At 45.9% G+C, this 22,878-nt stretch overlaps 1 protein-coding gene across 4 annotated transcripts in view; it reads left to right on the top strand.

Annotated features, from left to right (window-relative positions):
* LRRC8A (leucine rich repeat containing 8 VRAC subunit A) overlaps positions 1 to 22,878 on the top strand; it is a 30,791-nt gene that overhangs the window by 1,036 nt on the left and 6,877 nt on the right. For 2 of the 4 annotated variants that reach the window (XM_073314369.2, XM_073314371.2), the window contains exons 2-3: positions 4,368 to 4,493; positions 14,727 to 16,890. In XM_073314369.2, coding sequence (XP_073170470.1) covers positions 14,734 to 16,890 — 2,157 coding nt within the window. In that variant the 5' untranslated portion in view covers positions 4,368 to 4,493; positions 14,727 to 14,733. Of the gene's footprint in view, positions 1 to 4,367; positions 4,494 to 9,470; positions 9,592 to 12,213; positions 14,422 to 14,726; positions 16,891 to 22,878 lie in introns of those variants that run through there. The other 2 variants (XM_073314370.2, XM_073314372.2) reach the window with 2 other exon arrangements.

Below are 22,878 nucleotides of genomic sequence, written 5' to 3' on the forward strand. Positions count from 1 at the left end.
AAACTGGAAAAGGGAAATGAAATAACTGGGAAAGTCTGTTTGTATTTATAGGGTTAAGCAAATGAGCATTCAAATACATATAGGTGGCTGTTAGTCTTAATGTTTAGCTTGGGCTTTGAAAGACCCCTTGGTGAGGGAAGGAAGTCTGTTCTCCACATCTTTCTTGGCAATACTGGCATCAAGAGCTTGACTGCGTTGCTTTTCCAACCTGCTTTGTAGAGACCAGATCTCAGAATTGGGAGGTGGGGGTGGGGTTGCTATAGTAGCTTATAATAAGCAGAGTAGGATGCTGTGTGAACTGCGCATCATGTGTACTCCAGGCAGAGAGCTCAATGACAATAACAAGGTGCCCTGTTGCTGCACCTGCCAACTATGCTGGGGTCATACCAGTCTTTTTTGCGGGAGGAGGTGCTCTAAATGGAGGTCAGTAAAACACTTTAAAATATTTGAGGTAGCCAGTCATAGCTGAAATTGAGAAGCTTAAGAAATGCAAGAAACTACGGGGTGAAGACTTTGGAGGAGTCCTTCTAATGATTTTGTAGGAGCAACCACATTCATGGTCTACACCCACATTAAAATAACATATAGATCAGGGGTCGGCAACCTTTCAGAAGTGGTGTGCTGAGTCTTCATTTATTCACTTTAATTTAAGGTTTTGCGTGCCAGTAATACATTAATGTTTTTTAGAAGGTCTCTCTCTGTCTGTATATTGTATAACTAAACTATTGTCGTATGTAAAGTAAACAAGGTTTTCAAAATGTTTAAGAAGCTTTCTTTAAAATTAAATTAAAATGCTGATCTTATGCCGCTGGCCTGCTCAGCCCGCTGCCAGCCTGGGGTTCCGTTCAGCTTGGCTAGCAGCAGGCTGAGCAGGGCCTGCAGCCGGGACCCTGGCTGGCAAGGGGCTGGCAGCCAGAACCCGGGGCTGGCAGCATGTTGAGTGGGGCCAGTGGCCAGGACCCCAGACTGGCAGTGGACTGAGCAGCTCAGCCTGCTGCCACTCACCCCGCTGCCAGTCTGGGGTTCCATCCGCCAGCTCCTGCCAGCCAGGGTCCCGGCTGCCGGCCCCACTCAGCCCCCTGCCAGTCTGGGATCCCAGTCCTGCCAACATAGAGTGGGTACCTACCTTCTCCCTGGTTCTAGCCCATCTCTTCCTCCCTCTCTGCACTGAGCTGAGGGTGGGGGTGCACAGAGCACAGGGCTGGGGGTGAAGGAGCAGGTTGGGTTGCAGGGTCTGGCCAGGAGCTAGAATGAGGGAGGGGGCTCAGGGTTGGGGCAGGAGGTTTGGGTGCGAAGTGTTTACCTGGGCAGCTCCCATCTGGTGTGAGGGGTGCAGGAGCTCCCATTTGGTGCTCAGGGCTGGGGGTGGGAATGTGGGGGGGTGCAGGAGTCAGGGCTGGGGGCATGTGAGGAGGGTGCAGGAGTCAGGGCATGGAGTGTGGGGGGCTGGGTATGTGGGGGCGTGCTGGAGTCAGGGCATAGGGCTGGGAGTGTGTGTGGGGAGTGCAGGGGTCAGGGCATGGGGGTGTGGGCTAGGGTCATGGGGGGTGCTCCCAGCCCCCTGCCTAGAGCGGCTCACGGCAGGGGGCTGGAGGAGATAAGCCCTGATTCTAACCCCCTTCCCCAAGGCCCCATCCCCACCTCTTCTCTGCCTCCTCCCCAGAGCAGCAAGTGGCTCTGCTTCTCCCCCTCCCTGGCAAGGGCCATCAGCTGACTGGTGGCAGGGAGGGAGAGGAGGAGGGGCAGAAATCCAGCATGCTGGGGGAAGAGGCGGGGGATCTTGCCTGCCCTGCAGCAGCAGCCGCCAGCAGGACCAAGCTTCTTCACCCTGCCCCTGCTGGGGCGGGGGGCGGAGAAGAGCGGGCCGGGGCGGGCAGGATTTTTAATGGCACGCTGCTGCCCGCCGGGGCCTGGCCCTGCTTAGCCCGCTGCCAGCCTGGGTTTGGCAGCAGGCTGAGCGGGGCCAGTGGCTGGGACCCGGCAGGCAGCAGCGTGCCATTAAAAATCGGCTCGCATGCTGTCTTTGGCACGCGTGGCATAGGTTGCCGACCCCTGCTATAGATACATGATTGTACTTTATGTGAATTGGGATCAGGAAATGCATTGTTTATCTTTTAAATAACATACATATTTTTCCAACTACAACAAAATACCAGATTAATCATAGGTTTCAGAGTAACAGCCGTGTTAGTCTGTATTCACAAAAAGAAAAGGAGTACTTGTGGCACCTCAGAGACTAACCAATTTATTTGAGCATGAGCTTTTGTGAGCTACAGCTCACTTCATCGGATGCATACTGTGGAAACTGCAGAAGACATTATACATAGAGACCATGAAACAATACCTCCTCCCACCCCACTCTCCTGCTGGTAATAGCTTATCTAAAGTGATCATCAAGGTGGGCCATTTCCAGCACAAATCCAGGTTTTCTCACCCTCCCCCCCACAAACTCCCTCTCCTGCATTAATCATAATGCACAGAATAAAGAAAAATCCTTCAGATTAAGGAAGGGAGGGGAAGCAACATAGCTAATGCAGACCCTAAAGATAATCATAGACCTCAAAAACGTCAGCCCAAATGGCTCTGAATTTTCCAGGCATTCCCTTTCTACAGAATTTCTGTTGTCTATTAGCAGTGAGGGCAGCCATATCACTGAGTCAGGCATCAGTGTTTGGTGGGGATCAACTATTCCATTTTTGCAGGATTAATTTTTTAGCAACCAAAGCTGTACATTGGAACCATGCTGCCTTGTTACCAAATAACCACCAGATATCAGGAATATATTGAATAATGAAACTTAATGAGGAGGGCTCCAATTTAGTGTCCAATATCAAATTGATCCTTTGACCCACCTCATACTACAAATTCTTGATATGGGGCATTCCCAAAACATATGAACTAAAGTAGCACCAAGGGAATTACACTTCCAACAGCAGTCAGCATTTGAGGCCCATTACTGTTAACCTATGGAGGGACCAGCATATTTGAAAGTCTTTTTGTGAATAAGATGTAGTCTCAGATTTATAGTTGCTTTTTTAACATTAGATATGATTGTATTTCATTGGATCAGAGAGCTGTGTATTAAAAATCTCTGTTCTAAGCAACTCTGAAATTATCAATCTTTAGCTGAGTTTTTTGGGCTAGACAGTTGTAAAAGGATATCACTGGCCAAATAAATCCAGGAAGTTTCCTCCAACATAATAAAAGTTCTGGAGCTCCCAATGCATCTAGCCCAAATACATTTGTAAATAGATCCAATTAAATTAATTTATTTTTCTAGATCTGAAGCAGGGCAAGCAAAACTATTGCTGAAGACCCACAAATGGTTTAAATTTATTGCTGTCAATTAGCTGCATCACAGTTATCATTCCTCACTCCATCCAATGCCTCCACATCAAGGTTTTGCCATCAATTAAGGATAGCACTGCTCCGTAGGACCATTTTACCATGAATGGAAGCGGAACTTTCTAGCCAAGTTTGACCAAGCTTGCTTCACACCTATTATTGCGGGAGCTCTGGAGCCATCAAATTTATACTAATTTGATCATACAGTGCCTGAAAAAGGGAGAGAATGTATTAATGCTCATTCAGTCTGAATCCAAGTTGGGGTCTGGGCAGTCATATCTAACAGCCACAAAGATGCCTGGTTTAACAAAAAAGAGAATTTTTCAAGGTAGAAAAATTCAATAACTCCAGAGATAGGAGGAGCTGTGATTTGTTCTGAACCAGACTAGGTTTCTTACCTGCACTCCAAGAAATGTGCTGAAAATATTATTGAATTTCTTAAAATAAATTTGAGGAATAGAAATAGGGAGACCCCTCAGGACATAATCCTTGGATTCTTGAGTATCTTCCCCATTTCCTCCTTCAATCTGATTCCTCACCATCCTGCCTCTTCCAGCCCTAGATTGTATGCCCTCTCTTCTTGAGCTGGATATGCTCTGAAGTCCTCAACTCCTTTTCTGTTTTGTCACTGCAGTGACCTAGAATATTTATAATGAAGAGAACGAAGTCCATGCTGCTGGAAAGTGGTGAACCTGTTAGCATCAACTAGACTCAATTAGGTTGTGGGATGCTAGTAAACGTCCAGGATTTTCTTAAACATGCTTGTAATATCTGCTTTTGCTGTTATATTCTAATAGAGCTTGGAGAGGATCCTTCCTGATAGCTAGCCAAGTTGCTACCTCCTAAATTTCTACTTGACACTAATATTTCCAGCTTTCTTAGAGGGTCTCTTCCTGGATCTCTGTGACCACTTAAAGCACTTACATACTGACATACCCTTTCTCAAGGTCTTGTCAGAGTTAACCTGGGGGCCTCTTAAACACTGGTACTTTCTCTGCTGATAAGACTTTGTTTAATTTCAGGGAAGCTGCTCCCATGGCGCTTGGGGAATGCAGTGTTTCTCTGCTCTGTCAGGATCCAGCACATACGGACATCATCTTCTTCCAGCACAGAGAATTGAAGTGCAGATAGCAGAACCCAGCCACAGGGTAAGGTTACAGCCTAGTTCCTAAGTGGGGAGTTGTAGTGATATGAAATTCCTGGTGGCACCAGTTGAATGTTGACTGTCCAAGTGATGTTTCAAAATATGAGTGCAGAGATGGGACATGCCTGGTATGAGGCCAAATGGAAATGTGTGGGCCAGATGGTGATGGAGACCATAATAGTGGGTTGATTATAGGCTTGTTACCCATTAGGCACTGCTTGAAGATGGAAAGAGTAATGGAACTGAGCACCATTCAAGTTACAACTTGATTGCTACGTTTAACTAAGTGTCCACCTCACAGTCATAGGAACCTGAACCTATCCTTAGGCTAATGGAGTAGATGTCTATAGGCAGAAGGGTGTTGAACCACTGCATTACCATACAGGCATCTCTTGGTCCATTCCTGGTAATGCACTCCATGTGGAGGCGTGAATTGAGGCTGCTGTGGCAATGGCATGCTTTCCACTCTGGTATGAATGGTTCCATGCAGCTTAGCAAGCAAACTCTCTAGTCAGTCAGGGAATGTCAGCTATTAGCTCTGAGAGTTCTTGCCTGTCTAGTCCTCTTCATCCATGAGAGCAAATGCAAAATCCTCTGCATATGTTGGTCATGTTCTGAGCTGTTAGAGATACTGTGCATCTCCTACAAAATCACGTAGTTCCTAAGTGATATATCTGTTCCACTGACCCTAGTTATCAAAAAGCATGTAGCTTCTTTCTGAATAAACCATAAATACCATCATGGCACCCAAAGTCCTTGACCCTTATCTTTAACTGTTACCAATAATCTGCATTAAACAGTTGCTTAATTTATCCTCCTAAAGGCTGAGGGTGTGATAACCATGATCTGGATGATGGGCTGTCTAAACCCTTCTAACATTATATTGAGCACTCAGTGGTCTTGATGGACTAAAAATCTGTGAGAGAGATGATCCCTTGCCCAGTAAATTACAGTATAGTTCAGATGAACAAATTACTGGGTGGCCAGCACGTCATCCAATCTCAGAGCACTGCACTGCAGAGCTTTCTTCTCCTACTTCAGTGGCTTGTTGGGCTTTGTGGATGGATTTTGTTAAAAGGGGCATTGAATGAAGAGAATTGGTTTGGCACTTGTGGGAGGTGTTCCAAGCATAAATGGTGGACTCGGAAAAGGATACGAAGGGAGCACTGCAGTATAGGAAGTAAAGTTTATAGAAGTTGTACATAAGTAGCATTTTTTGTTTGGTGTTTTTTTAACCATGGGGCAGATACAGACCACCAACTCAATTAGTACCTTATAGAATGGGTAACTGGAGGCAATGTAGTGAGCCTCTTGATTGCATAACATCTCTCCAAATGAGTCAGTTGAGGTGTAGCACAAGCTTAATAGGTACAAACTGTTATCAAGTCAGTTATGACAGTCTGTCTTTATAGGAAGGAGGCAGAGCCTATCAAAAACTTTCGGGACACTTTTAAACTATTTGTGTATAGTTTGTATTGTGACTCGGAATCCAACTGAGCTAGCTAGGCTGTGCAACCCTTTTTAGTTCTTGTTGTTGCTATCAAATTATTTGAGACTAAAAATTACTCTACCATGCCCGCCCTGTTGTAAAAATAGCACCTATTCCTTACATACTGAGCATCAATGTTCACTGCAAAATTAACTTTACATATTGCAGGTAGTGCTAGTTCAGAGATGGGCAAACTACGGCCTGCAGGCCACATCCGGCCCGCGCGACCCTCCTGCCCAGCCCCTGAGCTCCTGGCCTGGGAGGCTAGCCCCCAACCCCTCCCCTACTGTTCCCCCTCCCCTGCAGCCACGCCGCCAGTGCAATGTTCTGGGCAGCCGGGCAGCGCAGCTGCAGCCAGTCACCAGTGCTCCAGGCAGCACGGTAAGGGAGCAGCGGGGGTTGGATAGAGGGCAGAGGAGTTCAGGGTGGTGGTCAGGGGGTGGGGATGTGGACAGGAGTCGGGGTGGTCAGAGGGCAGGGAACAGGGGGGTTGAATGGGGGCAGCGGTCCTGGGGGGGCAGTCAGGGGCAGGGGTTCCGGGGGCAGTTAGGGGACAGGGAAAAGGGGTGATTGGATGGGGCAGGGGTCCGGGGGGGGCAGTCAGGAATGAGAGGAGGGGTTGGATGGGGCAGGGGTCTGGCGGGGGCAGTCAGGAATGAGAGGAGGGGTTGGATGGACCGGTGGGGGGTCCAGGGGCAGTCAGGGGACAGGGAGCAGGGGGTGGTGGATGGGGCAGGAGTCCTGGTAACAAGGGAGGTTGGATGGGGTAGGAGTCCCAGGGGGGCCATCGGGGGCGAGAAGCGGGGGGGGGGTTGGATGGGGTTGGGGGCTGCACCACGCCTGGCTGTTTGGGGAGGCACAGCGTCCCTTAACCGGCTCTCCATAAAATTTTGGAAACTTGATGTGGCCCTCAGGCCAAAAGGTTTGCCCGCCCCGTGCTAGTTGCTTTTCCTCAAGACCCAGGCTCTGTGCACAGCAAGGCATTGATACTGACCTTCGTAAGATGCTCTCTTTTACGCTTTTGTCCTCATTGGCTTCTGGGTGATCCATGTGGGGCAGTTCAGAACTCTGATAGCTTCTCACTAATGAGAACAGGTTTGGTGATCAGAACTTGATGTGTCAATTACTGGATTTAGAATACTTGGAATCTCTGTTCTGGAACACCCATATTCTGAATGCAAGATCTGTAGGACAAATAGGTGGTGATATGATTATTCCTCCTCCGTTTTTGAAAGACTGAGGTTACATATCACAGGATAGCTGGTGTCTTATTTCTCTGTCCATGCCCGTTGTAGCAGCCTTTCTTGAGTTTACCACTGGTTATCCATCCTGAGTGGATCTCTGGTCATGTTATCTATCAACCAAGAGAGATTTTTGCTTGTTTTCTCTGCTTATAGTTTAAAAATCTGTTGCAGTCTTGCTTTCTTTCTCATTGCATTCATCTCCTCCGTGGTCGAACTATGAGATCTGAATAGTCTCATTCAATGACTTCTTGGGGAGATGCCATCTCAAAGTTTGATACTTGAGGCTTCCTATTCCAATTTAGTGATCCTGTCCTTTACCTAGAAGCTAGTCACAAAGTGCCAGTCAGTCCTCTTCATTCAGTTATTCCGAGTGGTCAGGAAAAGGAGACTTATGGGCTGTCTAGGTATCTGAACAGCACAAATCACAATTTTGCCTGGTGCATTTGAACGTTGGTTGACACTACACCAGTCCAAGGTTCCCCTGCTTGCTGCTTGGGTGTATGATTTATATGGAGGATGGAGATGATAAACTTTGTGAATCTTACTCTGAATTTGTTACATCATGGGATTTAAACTGAGAGGTTTATATTTAAACTTCTCTGTGGTGCTTGAAAGCCTCAAAGTAATGCAGAGATCACTTCTCTGCATAAGCATCCATAGTATCCTGCTGGAATAAGATGGTTGAAAAATTCCACTGCCCTTGAAGCACTTGTAATCCCCATAGCTAAAAGAAAAGACTAGCTCTGGATAGCCTGCTTCAGTCACTGATTTGTATATTTATAATTCATAAGCTCACACAGTCTAGCGCTTGTCTCTTTGGCTTGCATCATTCTAGTAAGTCGTCGGAAGTCACCCTTGTTTGTGCAGCTCTGCATCATGCTGATATTAGGATTGTTGCTCCAGTGCGGACTGCACTCTTAACGCCAAATTCCATGGCTCACTTCCTTCCAGGATGGGGTGGAATGCCACTGAAAGGCATAAATCTGGTCATGTGATCAAAGCTCCAACCTGAATTTTCTATGTTCTCCTGCAGATGTTCTTCCTTGTACTTGTCAGGGCAGGCTTGCTTGTGTGCTGAGTCAACCATGAGTCGCATGCTGCTGGAGCAAGAACTTGCTGCCAGTGCTCCCTCTGGAGGGTAACTGTCCTGCTGAAACACTTAGGCAAATACTCTCTGGGACTGGATTGGGATTATTCCTCTCCTGCCCAGGAGTCCTACAGGGAAATGCAACTCCTCAGTCAGCCCGTTTCCTACCCACCATACCAACAACTCAGGAACTGCTGAATGTTCCATGCCATTGGTGACAGGTTGCATGAGAATCTACCCATCTGGCTATCAGCATCTGGACTTCACTTGGCAGTAGGACTCCTGTGAAAAATGCAAATACTGTGTCTGCAGCCACTGCTTAGTAAGGGCAGTTCATCTACGTGATTCAGAAATGGTGATTACGTGGCTGGGAAGATGAATGCTGCATTTTAACCTGACTGGCTTGTGTTGCTGTAGCTAAGGGTCTGTCAGTCCCACAGTGTAAAACACAAGTTCAGGGGATTAATTTAATATCATTCTGGGCTCAAATTTGGCACCTGGTGTCATCCTCAAAGGGAAAACCCAGGATCTTCAAGCAGAAGGCTGACTTGCTGCCTTCGATCTGCACCCTTGAGTTTGAAAATGGAGTATCTGTTAATGCTTTACACTTCCTGGCTGTTGCTGTAACACTAACTCTTTGGAATGGAGTCGCTCTAATTCAAAATACTCCATTTTAAACCTCATTTTAGCTGGAATGAAGGGTGATAAGGAGCCTCCAGAACAACTTGTGTTATTGAGGGAATTGTCTGTTTTTGTCTCAGTTGGAAGGGTGGGGGGTGGTTATTTATCTCCTGCTGCTTTAAACAGCCATCACTTTTTAAGTGCTCTGAGACAGGATGGATTACGTTACTTAGTTGATCTCCTCTGCTGCCAGTTTTCAGGCTTCTCCAGTTAGGCTCGCTGCTATCCTTCTGCTTGGAAAGCTTTTCTGAAAGATGGCTGGAAACTTGGAGCTGCTTCCAGCTCCTTTTTTTCTTTTAACTCTGGGGCAACTAAACATGTGGTGGTGGGAAATCTCCAATCCTGCTTCTGGCCTAAGGAGGTTTTTTCTGGTGTCTGAACAAAAGGGGCTTTGTGCTGCTGTCCTCAAGATTTTGGGGAGGGGAAGAAGCGGTAGGAAGGGAAGAGAAGCTGTGCTCTGCTGACGATTTCTTGTAACAGGTCTGTGGCTCACCAGCAGGAAGAGCTGTACTCTTAAGAGGAAGAAGTCCTTTCCCTGCATCTTCCTCTGATTCTGCCTGGGTCTGTACCAATCTTTATATCCCTGTTTCTCTTCTTGGAGGTAAGTAATCCTATGGGGCAGCTGTTCATTTCTAGTTTCCAGCCCACGTTTTGTAGTCAGTGTTTTTCTTGTGGTTACATAGCTGTAACTAGCGAGTGAGTCTGGTCAAATGAAAGGTTTCAGAGTAACAGCCGTGTTAGTCTGTATTCGCAAAAAGAAAAGGAGTACTTGTGGCACCTTAGAGACTAACCAATTTATTTGAGCATGAGCTTTCGTGAGCTACAGCTCACTTCATCGGATGCATACCGTGGAAACTGCAGCAGACTTTATATACACACAGAGAATATGAAACAATACCTCCTCCCACCCCACTGTCCTGCTGGTAATAGCTTATCTAAAGTGATCATCAAGTTGGGCCATTTCCAGCACAAATCCAGGTTTTCTCACCCTCCACCCCCCCACACAAATTCACTCTCCTGCTGGTGATAGCCCATCCAAAGTGACAATAAGGTGTTCAGCAAACTAGTGAGATAAGCTGGCACATCATCCAAGGAACATAGTCAGCTTGAATCAAGGCTAGCTACGTGCTGCTTTGTAGGGCCTCAGACACCCAGAGTATCAGATGTGCAGTGTGTTGTGGGTTTTTGTTGTTGATACTGACTGATTCTACTTTCCATGTGTGGTAGTCATGCCCAGGGCATCCCAGCTCTTGTGCTCCATGATAAATGCCTTGCTGTGTGTCTCTGGATAAGAGATGGCAATGGCATTTGGTGACACTTGTCTGTAGTGATCCCTGTGGTATGGCAAACCAGTTGGGAAAATCCATCATTGCTGTAACCCCGTCATAGTAGTCTGTGTAGCACTATCCATACAGCTCTGTGAATCTTTTACACATCATAGGCTGGTGCACTGTAAGTTGTTACTAAAAGATTTAGAATGATTATTGTAAATACAATGTTTAGTAAAGGAAATGAAATGTTTCCACAGCTGATTGGTTAGAGAGGTGAATATGATGGAACAGGACACCACATCCAGATGAATTTGTGAGGGCTAAAAAGACTCCATAGCAAAAGGTGCTCTTTCATCTAAATTTGGAGGCTGATGGTGATGTAGGGACCCTAGGAGGGAGTAGATTTATGGGGTGGGCTGGCATGTGGATCATTAGTCTTGTTGTGTGCTTACACTTGAGTGAGGATGTAGTCTGCAGCCTTTCCCCTACCCTAGTAGAAGCAGAAGAGCTGCGCATCCTGGAAACAATCTGTGAGGTGGCATTGAGTGAGCAATAGCAGCAACCAAAATACATGTGGAGCTGTCAAAGAAATAGTCTGTTCCTTTGGAAAAGGTTATTGGGGGACAAGGGGAATGCTGCAGTACTATTAAGAATTAAAACAAAAAAGCAGCCTTGAGGCAGATTACCCTTGTAAGATTATTTCCCCTCTCCAGTGTATGCTGTTTCCACAGCCTGCCTTGCATATATGCTCCAACAGCCAAAAGTTTTCTGGCTTTGTTTCTGATAAGTGAAGGACCAGACATCTAGTGGGTCCAAGCCAGCTGTGAGTGTGCAAGCACAGTGAAGACTAATTTGACTTTAAATGTGAATTAAACTAACTTTCTAGAGATCACTATACTACTTCCCTTAGCCTCCATCAGCAGAACTCACAATGGTGTGAGTGCCCCTGTTTCTGGGCTCTTAGACTGAGAAGCTTCTGCAACTGGAGATGTATAGGGAGGAAACACTTGTCTTGCATCAGTAGACTTGCCACTGGTATTTACTTCTCCCCCATCTGTAATAAGACAACTAAAACCTGTCCTTAAATCCTTAATTAACTCTTCCCAGGTTGAGGCTGTCAAGGCTCTGTCACATGGATTCTGGAGTGGCCTGGGGAGTTCACATCCACAGTCTTTAAGTGCATGAGATAAGAGGCTGTTTGGTGCCATTAACACTCAGATCCTCTCTAGCTATATATCCTGAATGTTGCTGCTGGAACTGTCATAACCTGCCCCACTTTCCCTCTCTGGGCAGATGCCAGTCTGAGTGTACCCAGCTGCTGGATCCCATCTGCTTCTCAGCCCCTGGGTCTGGGTAATGACTAGTCACTGGTCCTAGCTCTGGGTCTCTCACCTCCTAGGTGCAACCCCCATGTCGTCTGACACCCTTCTTGGGCAGTGGCACCCCACAGTCTGGTTACCTTAGACCCTGAAACCAGTGCTCCAGCTCTCCTGAGCCCCAGTTGCTTAGACAAATTCCCACAGAGCTCCTCCTGGCTGTGGGAGCTCTGGTTTTTCAGTTAACCCCTTTAGGGATTGTGGCAGGAAATCACAGAACACTGGCTTAGCAAAGTTTCAGAGTAGCAGCCGTGTTAGTCTGTATTCGCAAAAAGAAAAGGAGGACTTGTGGCACCTTAGAGACTAACCAATTTATTTGAGCATAAGCTTTCGTGAGCTACAGCTCACTTCATCGGATGCATTCAGTGGAAAATACAGTGAGGAGATTTATATACACACAGAACATGGCAAAAATGGGTGTTATCATACACACTGTAAGGAGAGTGATCACTTAAGATGAGCTATTACCAGTAGGAGAGCGGGGGGGGGGGGGGGGGGGGTTTGAAAACATTTTGTAGTGATAATCAAGGTGGGCCATTTCCAGCAGTTAACAGGAATGTCTGAGGAACAGTGGGGAGGGGGAAATAAACATGGGGAAATAGTTTTACTTTGTGTAATGACCCATCCACTCCCAGTCTCTAATCAAGCCTAAGTTAATTGTATCCAGTTTGCAAATTAATTCCAATTCAGCAGTCTCTCATTGGGGTCTGTTTTTGAAGTCTTTTTGTTGTAATAGTGCGACCTTTAGGTCTGTATTTGAGTGACCAGAGAGATTGAAGTGTTCTCCGACTGGTTTATGAATTTTAGGAATTACTTTTAACAGCATGCCATAGAGCTACAAACATTTGGAAAATAAGTCCTGAATGCAGCCCCTACGTCTGATCTCAACCCTCCCTTGAGTCTGAGTTTGATCAGCATTCTTAGGCTAGGCAGCTTCCTTCTCCTCCAACCTTTTTTTTTTTTTTTTTTTTGACATGAGGCAGTGAACTGACTTGGCTTAGAAAAGCACCCCAGTTTTAAAATTCTGTCAGTCTCTTGTCCATGTGCTTCAGCTGGGGAAATTCCAGGCTCTAGCTCCCACTCCACTTCCATGTAATGCCATTTAAAGTCAGTGGCCCTACCGGTAGAAATCTTTGTTCCAATAGGGGGACTCATTCAACTTTGGTGGCCCTTGATTGCTGTGTCCTAGCTTTTCATAGCCTGTCTACTAGACATCAAACCTCTGATGCAAAATAGATGATCAAATCCAGGAAAGAAGGCTGAAATGCAACATGAGTCACACCACAATGACAATAATGAGTAGAGCCCTTGAAACAAAATGGGATTGTCTTTTTGCCCAATCCCTCCCATCCCAAAGCCACCTGAGGGGAAGGGGGTCATCTGTTACTCTACCACCTTCCCTAGAATCTGCACTTCAAAGGTGGTCCGGTAAAGCCTGCAGCTCCTGCTTGTAGCTTTCCCAAGCAGCAACAAATCAAAATTGGCATCTTACCATTTATTGCTCTGGAAAGATATGAGCTGCAAACCAGGCACTAAAGAGTTCTACCTGCAGACTCAGGAAAACCGTGCTGTATCAGTTTACTTTTGGAAGGCTTACTTTGCAGCTCTCTGGGTTGAAAACGCTTCTAAAATGCAAGCTTAAATTCAGAAACGGATTGCTTCCATACTCCATAAATCAGAGAATGTTTCCAACTTGCCACTGGAGGCTTCTGGGTTTTTTTGTTTTTTGTTTTTTGTTTCCCGTTTCCCCCTCCCCGAGCACCTGTGATAAAGATCCTCTGAAAAAATATTCTTCTCGTAAAGGTGCCTTCACTGTGGGGAGGAATGAAGGGGCTGGGTCCCTGTCTCCCACATCTCTTTACTATTTAGTTTCCCTCAAAGTGGCTGAAAGATCAGGAGTGACAAAGCACTAACCTTTGCTTGTTTCCAGCTATTTTATGGCTGTACCACTGCTTTCCCCTTACACCTAGAACTGAGCGTGATGCTAGGAGCTCAATGAAAGCTCCTGAGTGACAGACAAAGAGGCATTATAGTGAGTTTGATATTAGCCAGGCTGGTCCCGGGGCATCTTCAGGGTTTTTTGTGGTTTACAGGCTTAAAACTCAATCAAAAACCCTCTACATCACTGAACTACAGTGCAAGCTGCATACTAATGTCTCTGCTTCCCAGAACTTGTGTTCCCATGTGATGCTTAAACCCCGTGGAGATGTGTTCTGTCAGGTAGGAATGGCTGACTGGAGAACTTAATTTAATTCTCTGTTAATCCTCCTCCCTTCCTCACTTATCAAGTTAATGGCAATACAAGAAAATGTAGAGAAAATATACATTGGAATCTTATACATTGGAAACTGCGTCCCACACAGAACAAATAACTCAATCCTCTTGCAGGGGTTAGTGTATGGAAAAGTGCAAAGTCCTGCTAACTGGAGGGGAAAGGCATGACATCCAGTCTTTCCCACTGTCCCCGTTTTCTCTCTCCTCTGTTTTCTCAAAGATGATAGTGAACTTCCTTAGTGAGGCAACCCTAATAAATAGTTCTCCATTTTCCATGCAGTTTCATACAACTCACCTTTCCAAGCTTGTGGGACAGCAGCACTCATACAGAATTGATTTTTTTTTCTAATTTTTCAGCATGTTCGTGCACTCAGAACGAGTAGCTGCCTGCTTTGTGTGAACATAATGCTTCTGAAAGGTGGCAGGCTCACCATCTAGAAACTGCATTTCTTAGCCATGGAATTAGTGCAATAGTAGGGCAAGCCTCTACATGCCAGACTATCTCTAGAGGTGAGAGTCCTTGGTCCCTCAGACTGTTAATTAAGGATGCAGTTGTGGTGGCTTATGATAGATACCAATTTGTCAGGCATTAAGACCACCTACTAACTTCACACAAACCTCTAAGCAGCTAACTGCTTTTGCTCATTATGGAACTTCATTTATTTATCTCACAATTGGACTTGAAATTGTGTGGGTTTTTTTGACTGAGCCAGCAGATACCGTCTTTATATAATCTGATCTCCCTGTTTTCCTTGTCTTCACTTTAAAAACAAACTGTTTTCTTCCAGTAACATCTGCCTGTGGCTTCTTTTTAGGTGAACCATGATTCCTGTCACTGAACTGCGCTATTTTGCTGATACCCAGCCAGCATACCGCATCCTGAAACCATGGTGGGATGTCTTCACGGACTACATTTCCATAGTCATGCTGATGATTGCAGTGTTTGGAGGGACGCTTCAGGTCACCCAGGACAAAATGATCTGCTTGCCCTGCAAATGGGTTACCAAAGACTCCTGCAATGACTCTTTCAGAGGTTGGACAGCTGCAACTCCAGACCCCACTTACTATAACTCTAGTCTTGTCCCATCTCAGGACACTGGGCCTACAGGGATCCGATATGACCTAGACCGGCACCAGTATAACTATGTGGATGCAGTGTGCTATGAGAATCGCCTTCACTGGTTTGCCAAGTATTTCCCTTACCTGGTGTTGCTACACACTCTGATCTTCTTGGCTTGCAGCAATTTCTGGTTCAAGTTCCCACGGACCAGCTCCAAGCTGGAGCATTTTGTGTCTATTCTGCTGAAGTGTTTTGACTCTCCCTGGACAACGAGAGCACTGTCTGAGACAGTGGTGGAGGAGAGTGATCCCAAGCCTGCCTTTGGGAAGATGAATGGCTCCATGGACAAGAAATCTTCCACAGTCAGTGAGGATGTTGAAGCCACTGTCCCCATGCTACAGAGAACAAAGTCACGGATTGAGCAAGGGATTGTTGATCGCTCTGAGACGGGCGTCTTGGACAAGAAAGAAGGGGAACAGGCCAAAGCACTTTTTGAGAAAGTTAAAAAGTTCCGCACACACGTGGAGGAGGGAGACATAGTCTATCGCCTCTACATGAGACAAACCATCATCAAGGTGATCAAGTTCATCCTGATTATCTGCTACACTGTCTACTATGTCAACAACATCACGTTTGACATTGACTGCAAGGTGGACATCGAGAGCCTGACAGGTTACCGCATGTACCGCTGTGCTCACCCTCTTGCCACTCTCTTCAAAATCCTGGCCTCTTTCTACATTAGCCTGGTGATCTTCTATGGACTGATCTGCATGTACACACTCTGGTGGATGCTGAGGCGATCCCTCAAGAAATACTCCTTTGAGTCCATCCGGGAGGAGAGCAGTTACAGTGACATCCCTGATGTCAAGAACGACTTTGCTTTCATGCTGCACCTGATCGACCAGTACGACCCCCTCTACTCCAAGCGATTTGCTGTCTTTCTGTCTGAGGTGAGTGAGAACAAGCTGCGGCAGCTGAACCTCAATAATGAGTGGACCTTGGAGAAGCTGCGCCAGAGGATCACAAAGAACTCCCAGGACAAGCTGGAGCTGCACCTCTTCATGCTGAGTGGCATCCCTGACACAGTCTTTGACCTTATCGAGTTGGAGGTGTTGAAGCTGGAGCTCATCCCTGACGTCACTATCCCACCAAGCATTGCCCAGCTCACCAGCCTGAAGGAGCTGTGGCTCTACCACACGGCTGCCAAAATTGAGGCCCCAGCCCTTGCCTTCTTGAGGGAGAACCTGAAATCTTTGCACATTAAGTTCACGGACATCAAGGAAATCCCTCTGTGGATTTATAGCCTGAAGACCTTGGAGGAGCTCCACCTGACGGGGAACCTGAGTGCAGAGAACAACCGTTACATTGTGATTGACGGACTGAGGGAACTGAAGCGGCTCAAGGTGCTTCGGCTAAAGAGCAACCTCACCAAGCTGCCGCAAGTGGTGACGGACGTTGGTGTGCACCTCCAGAAGCTCTCTATCAACAACGAGGGAACCAAGCTCATCGTCCTCAACAGCCTTAAGAAGATGGTCAACCTGACAGAGCTGGAACTGATCCGCTGCGACCTGGAACGCATCCCACACTCTATCTTTAGTCTCCACAACCTCCAAGAAATCGACCTGAAGGACAATAACCTCAAGACCATTGAGGAGATCATCAGTTTCCAGCACCTACACCGTCTCACTTGCCTTAAGCTGTGGTACAACCATATCGCCTACATCCCCATGCAGATTGGCAACCTCACCAACTTGGAGCGCCTTTACCTTAACCGTAACAAGATAGAAAAGATACCCACCCAGCTTTTCTATTGCCGGAAGCTGCGGTACTTGGATCTCAGCCACAATAACTTGACTTCCATACCGGCAGACATTGGGCTACTGCAGAACCTGCAGAACCTAGCTGTGACAGCTAACAGGGTAAGTGAGGAGGGAGTGTGGCGGAGATGCATGGATTGGATAAAGCTGCATCCTAAGATTCCTGCTGCCTGCTATGACATGTATTGGAAGCATTTAACTGCTACAATGGGGTGTGCAGTATCTTGGCACTACCATTATACTTAACCTTTGTTCCTTGTCTGTCCAATTTTCTTAGGATGAAACTTTGCAAAAACAAACCCAAATCTTCAATTCAGTTCTCTTTTCACTCTTGGGTAGATTGCAAACATAGCTGTTTTGACTGCTCTTCTGCAGTTTTTCCCCTTCTCTGGTTTAACTGAAATGGCTTTTAAAAGACAACTTAGTCTGTTTAATAAATCCTGGCCTTTTCTTGTGGTTTATTTGTAATGTAGATTTTTAGTCTTTGGATTGACATGGGACTTTAGACTTATAATAGAGAACTGAGAAATTACACTTAAGAATGGTTTCAGAGTAACAGCCATGTTAGTCTGTATTCGCAAAAAGAAAAGGAGTACTTGTGGCACCTTAGAGACTAACCAATTTATTTCAGCATGAGCTTTCGTGAGCTACAGCTCACTTCATCGGATGCATACCGTGGAAACTGCAGCAGACTTTATATACATACAGAGATCATGAAACAATACCTCCTCCCACCCCACTGTCCTGCTGGTAATAGCTTATCTAAAGTGATCATCAAGTTGGGCCATTTCCAGCACAAATCCAGGTTTTCTCACCCTCCACCCCCCCACACACAAACTCACTCTCCTGCTGGTAATAGCCCATCCAAAGTGACAGCTCTCTACACAATGTGCATGATAATCAAGGTGGGCCATTTCCTGCAACCATTTGCATTTGTAATATAAAGTGAGGCAATTAGCCACCCATGTGTGTCTGCACAGGACTGATGTCAGGGTGTTTGTATGGTGCTATAAGTGTATATAGTGCTCTACAGAACACATTGAGACAGGACCTGCCTTGAAGAGTTCGCAATCTAATATCAACTACTTCCTCCATAAGAAGCTTGCTTAGGAGATCAGCATATAGGAGGCTTTGTGAAAAGTGGCTTGCCACACAGCACTGGGCTACCTATTGCCCAGGAAGTGACTGTTTCAAGCATAGGGGGCAACATGAATACAGGTAGAAAGCTGAGAGTGGGAGGACAATGCAAAAGGAACACTTAATGCGAAAGAGCAGCATAGGAAACAAGGGGACGTGAGATGTAACTAGCTGCCTGTATTTTGCAAAAGAAAATAGGTAAAGGTGGAGCTGTGTAGAGACTTAAAGGTGTGGTATGGTACAAAGACCTTGATCCATTTCTTATCATGTAACTCTCTAATATTAATCCCACAGGAATTTCCTGTAGGTAACTGTTGTTCATTAGTTGCTCACTGGGCAGGTAACAGCACTTTGGAAACTGGTATGTGCATGATCTAAAAAAACTGACAGACATGCAGCAATTGCTTTGTAAATTACAAACCCAGTAGATGCTGTTTATACATGTTGGCTTATGGCTGCTCCTATCCACGCAGCACACAGTCTAGAACCACCTGTTGACAAGTAGTCGGACTCCGAAGGAGTCTTTCTAGTGTCTTGTACAATTAGAGACGCTTATTCTGTATAGCCTTTTCTCTAACTACCACTTTAAAAGACCTTTTGTGTGACGTACCATAAGCAAACTCGGAGCTGAAATAGCTGGGTTGGTGCACCGTCCTTAGCCTGTATCGTGCACTCAGTCAGGCCGGGTCTACGCTACAAACTTATATTAGTATAACTACATCTCTCAGGGGTGTGGAAAAGGTGCAAGCCCCTGATTCCCATTGCCCCAGCAGGCGCGCTGGATGGAGTGGGTGGGAGTGCAGGGGTGCATGTTTTTATGGGGCACCCCATTTTTCTGGGAACCCCTGGCCAGAGCATCTATGCCCCTGTCCCTGCAAGGCCAGCTGGAGTGGGGGAAGAAAGGCAGACAGATCGCTCCTACTTCTCTGTCCCTTCATCACTGCCCGCCCACCCAAGTGTCCCCTGCTACCTACGCCACTGCTATACCAGCAGGTCCCTGGTATATGTCGTTTTGGTATCCGTCTCCCTCTTCAAGAACACAACCCCAACATATACCAGGGCCCTGCTGTAGTGCTGTCTACACCAGGTCTTAGGTCAGCCTATTTTGATAAGGGGGGCTTTTCCTGTCAACATAGTTAATCCACCTCCGGGAGAGGCAGTAGTTATGCTGACAGGAGAGGCGCTCTTATCAGCATAGCAGCATCTTCACTGAAGCACTACAGAGCGGCACTGCAGCGTTAAAGGCCTGAGGGCAGGTCAGATCTTAACCTGTCTAATCACTGACTGATCCAAGTGCATGTGTACCTTCAGACTACAGCAAATGTGATGTCCTCTCCTCATGTAAATCAGGCTCTGGTTTAACACAGTTGCAGTTTTTCTTTGTAACTTACAAGCAGAAAATGTATTGCAATATGGGATCAGGAAGTTACCTTGGTCCTAATGAGCTTCCACTTAATTGCTTAGAAGCAGCAAAACTTGGAAGAGACGATCCAATTGTGACATGCTGCCTGATGTTGCTGTGTCATACTTTCACTTCAATAACTTCTCCCAGTGGATTGTCCTGCAGTTCTGAACCTGGGTAACATAAAATACTATAAATTGCTTATAAAATATGTCGAATTAAAGGCTGCATTTGGCCTATTTATATTTGAAGATCCCCTGATGCCTTACAGAAACTAAAAATACTCGTTTCTTTCTGTCCTCAAAACCCAGGAGGCTTTGTTGCTAGAGCTATGAGAACAAAATATTTTGCAGTTTTAAAAGTCCATCTGATTACTTATTCCCACCAGAAGTCACAAAGAAGTCTGGTAACATAATTCCACAAAGAGCAACCAGCCGTGATGCAGGATTATGAAAATTCAGGTGGAAATATGCAGCAAAATCCTGTCTCTCTTAAGGATACCTAGATTTTTCAGTCTGAAATAAGGCCTCAGATACATCTTGACAAGTCAATACTGTCTGATTGATGTTACCAAAAAAGTCTTCAGTATTGCTGCCTTTTATAGGGAAAACTCCGGAGGCAAAACCACTTAACAATTGTATTATAAATTGTAGAGGGAGCTTCTCAAATTCCCACTAGCTTTTTGCGTTTTTTTAGTAGCCACCTTGCTTCTAAAAGTGACGTCGCAGCCCTGGAGCCAGACAAGTGGTGCCCGTTCTGCATTAACTTTGATCTCTACCCTTCAGAAAAATTAAGCTAAACAGCTAGTGTTTAAGAAGCCATTCTGTCTGTTTAAACCACCCTTAACACCAGATTAAGCTGTGGCTAACCCACCATCCTTGGCATTGGGGAAGGCGTGAGGCATCGTATAGCCAGTCACATTTCAGCGATAGGTTTAAATACTAAAATCCTCCTCCGTGAGTAGGAGGCTTCAGTGTAGCTTCTGTCATCTGACGCTTGCTGGATGCCACACTAAGCAAAGTGAAGGAAGCTTTTAAGGCTCTATTTTAAGGTGAAGAACTATACAGGTTTTGAACAGTACCATTTTTTGGCAATTGTTCAACAGCCCAGGTCACACAGGGTTAAGACAAGATGTGCATCCTCTGCAGTGTGGGTGTGGAGCTCTTCTTTTGGATGAAAAGAAGCTTGAGGCAGCTTTGTTTTTGCAATAAAATGTGGAACCACCCATCTTGCTCTTCCAAAGACACTAATGCAACATGAAGGCTAGAAGCAACATTCTCTTTCCTGCCTAGCCCCCTGTCTCCTGGAGATCCAGTGAAACAGCTACTCAGCTCTTGTTCCCTTCAGACATGCAGGCAAGGCCACAATTACCCTCTGGGCTCAGGAAGCCTGGTTATTTACAAAAAGAAAAGGAGTACTTGTGGCTGTAGCTCATGAAAGCTCATGCTCAAATAAATTGGTTAGTCTCTAAGGTGCCACAAATCCTCCTTTTCTTTTTGCGAATACAGACTAACCCGGCTGTTACTCTGAAACCTGGTTATTTACAGTCATCAGCAGCAGCAGAAAATGCAAGTGCTGATAGAGTGGCATTTCCTGACCCTAAGAATTCTATCTCAAAGGTCCCCTGCTAGCCCAGCAGCCCTAGTAAATAGCTACTTCTGGAGCTGACTAGTATAACTCTGTCTTTCTGGGAATCTGGTCCAGTTGTAACAGAACTTTCTTCTTTGATAAAGTCCACTCCTGTCACTTGAAAACAAGTGATTGTGTCTTAGTTCTATGACTACCAGGCTGAATTTTGCAGCTTTTACAGAACGATGGTTCTAAATAACAATGGCTGAATAAAGCTGCTGTTTGTTGCTGTTCCGGTGGCTCTAACTTATTCAGAACTTTGGCTGTTTGTTAAAGCCTCTCTGTAGCCAATGACTGCTCCAGGCAGATCTTGTGTGCATAATTAAGTTAAAGTAGAGTGCAATTTATGTTTTAAACAAAGGATAGGCTGAGACTTTCACTGAATTAAGGGGAAGGTCATGAATAGATGCCTGAATCTATTGAACCAAACCCCATAAGCTTTTATATTTCTATTGCTAGAAATCTTGCTGGAAGAAAGCATGGCTGATCATAGTTGACTTATTTTTTTTTAGTGTCGTCGTCAGACTACGATGCCATGACAGTCTGATTGGACTGGTAATCTCCCTGTCAGACACTTGGCTATCGGTGCACGGGGGGGGGGGGGGGGGAGCCAGTGGTGCTGGGTATTGAATTTCTCTTGTTGCGTTTTGACCCTGTCAAAAAGTTGAGTATTGTGGTAGTGCCTAGAAGGTCCCTGATCAGGGCCCCATTAGGCTAGGTGCTGCGAGTGCACACAATGAAAACATAGTGCTTGCCCAAAGAGCTTTCCTTCTAAGTAAAATGAAGGAACAGAGGGATACAACAGACTGGGAAGCACAAAATCTAGCATTCCAAATCGACACTGGAATATGTATACGACTGGAAAACGTAATGCATGGCTTCTCCCCTCCTTTCCCAGCATACTGTGGATCAAAGATGGGCTGTACTGGTCAAAATCAAATATTACACTGAATTCCCATCATCCATTTCTTTTAATGGCTCTATAGCCACTTAAATGCTCACAAACCACTAGCCTGCTGTTCTTCATTAGTAAATCTCTCTGAGGAACACAACTCACCATATCAAATTCTGCTACCATTCCATTTAGTCAAGTTCCTCATTTCCCATCCAGGGACAATACTCGATGCTTCAGAAGAAGACAAAAACGCTGTCACCCTGTTTCTGCCAGGCTTTTAAGGGGAGGAGACTGTTTGCAGGCCATCCTCAGGATTAGAGCAGGACAGCTCAAGGAAGAAGCAGAATGTTGCCTTCCATACTAGCAATGGGATCAGAGTACTAATGCTTCCATGACCTGAGGGAGCAGATGTTTGTAGGAGAAGCTCATTGGCCACATGAATTATTGTTTGGACCTATGTGCTACACAGAAGAATAAGACCTGGTTTCTGCCTCCGTTACAATGCAAATGATCTCTGTTCTTGCAGGGTAGGTGCTCCAGTGAGAGAGAAGAGGGGCTAGGAGGAGGACCCTAGCAATGTGTGTCCATATAGTACACTTGGTGCCTTTTTACTTGTCTCTGAGCTGGTGGGGAGGGGCCCCCTGTGTATTACAACTGTCCAAATAACATAAGGCAGGGCTCCCGTAGGTTAGTGCAGGCTGTTTACTTTGGAGCAGCTAGAAAGAGAAGAGGTCATTTACATTTCCTCCTTTAGAGGAAAACTGGCAGGCTCAAACTCTACCTCCGATGTTTCAATGTGAAATTTGGGTCAGTCCTACGGAACTGACAGAGCTGTGCCAGTTAAGAAGTTCTGGGGGCAGGGAAGGGGGAAAGCTGGGAGAGCAAGAGTCCTCCATTTGAGAGAGAGAGAGAGATACATTGGTCTCTAATTCTGTAGGAGAACTACAGAGTGATGAGCTGTTCAAATACTTGGCATGATCAGTAATTGCAGTAGTTACGAGTACTGTGGAATGCACTGAGATGTGGT

Source organism: Lepidochelys kempii, chromosome 16 (genome assembly GCF_965140285.1).
Source record: "Lepidochelys kempii isolate rLepKem1 chromosome 16, rLepKem1.hap1, whole genome shotgun sequence".
Taxonomy (NCBI): domain Eukaryota; kingdom Metazoa; phylum Chordata; order Testudines; family Cheloniidae; genus Lepidochelys; species Lepidochelys kempii.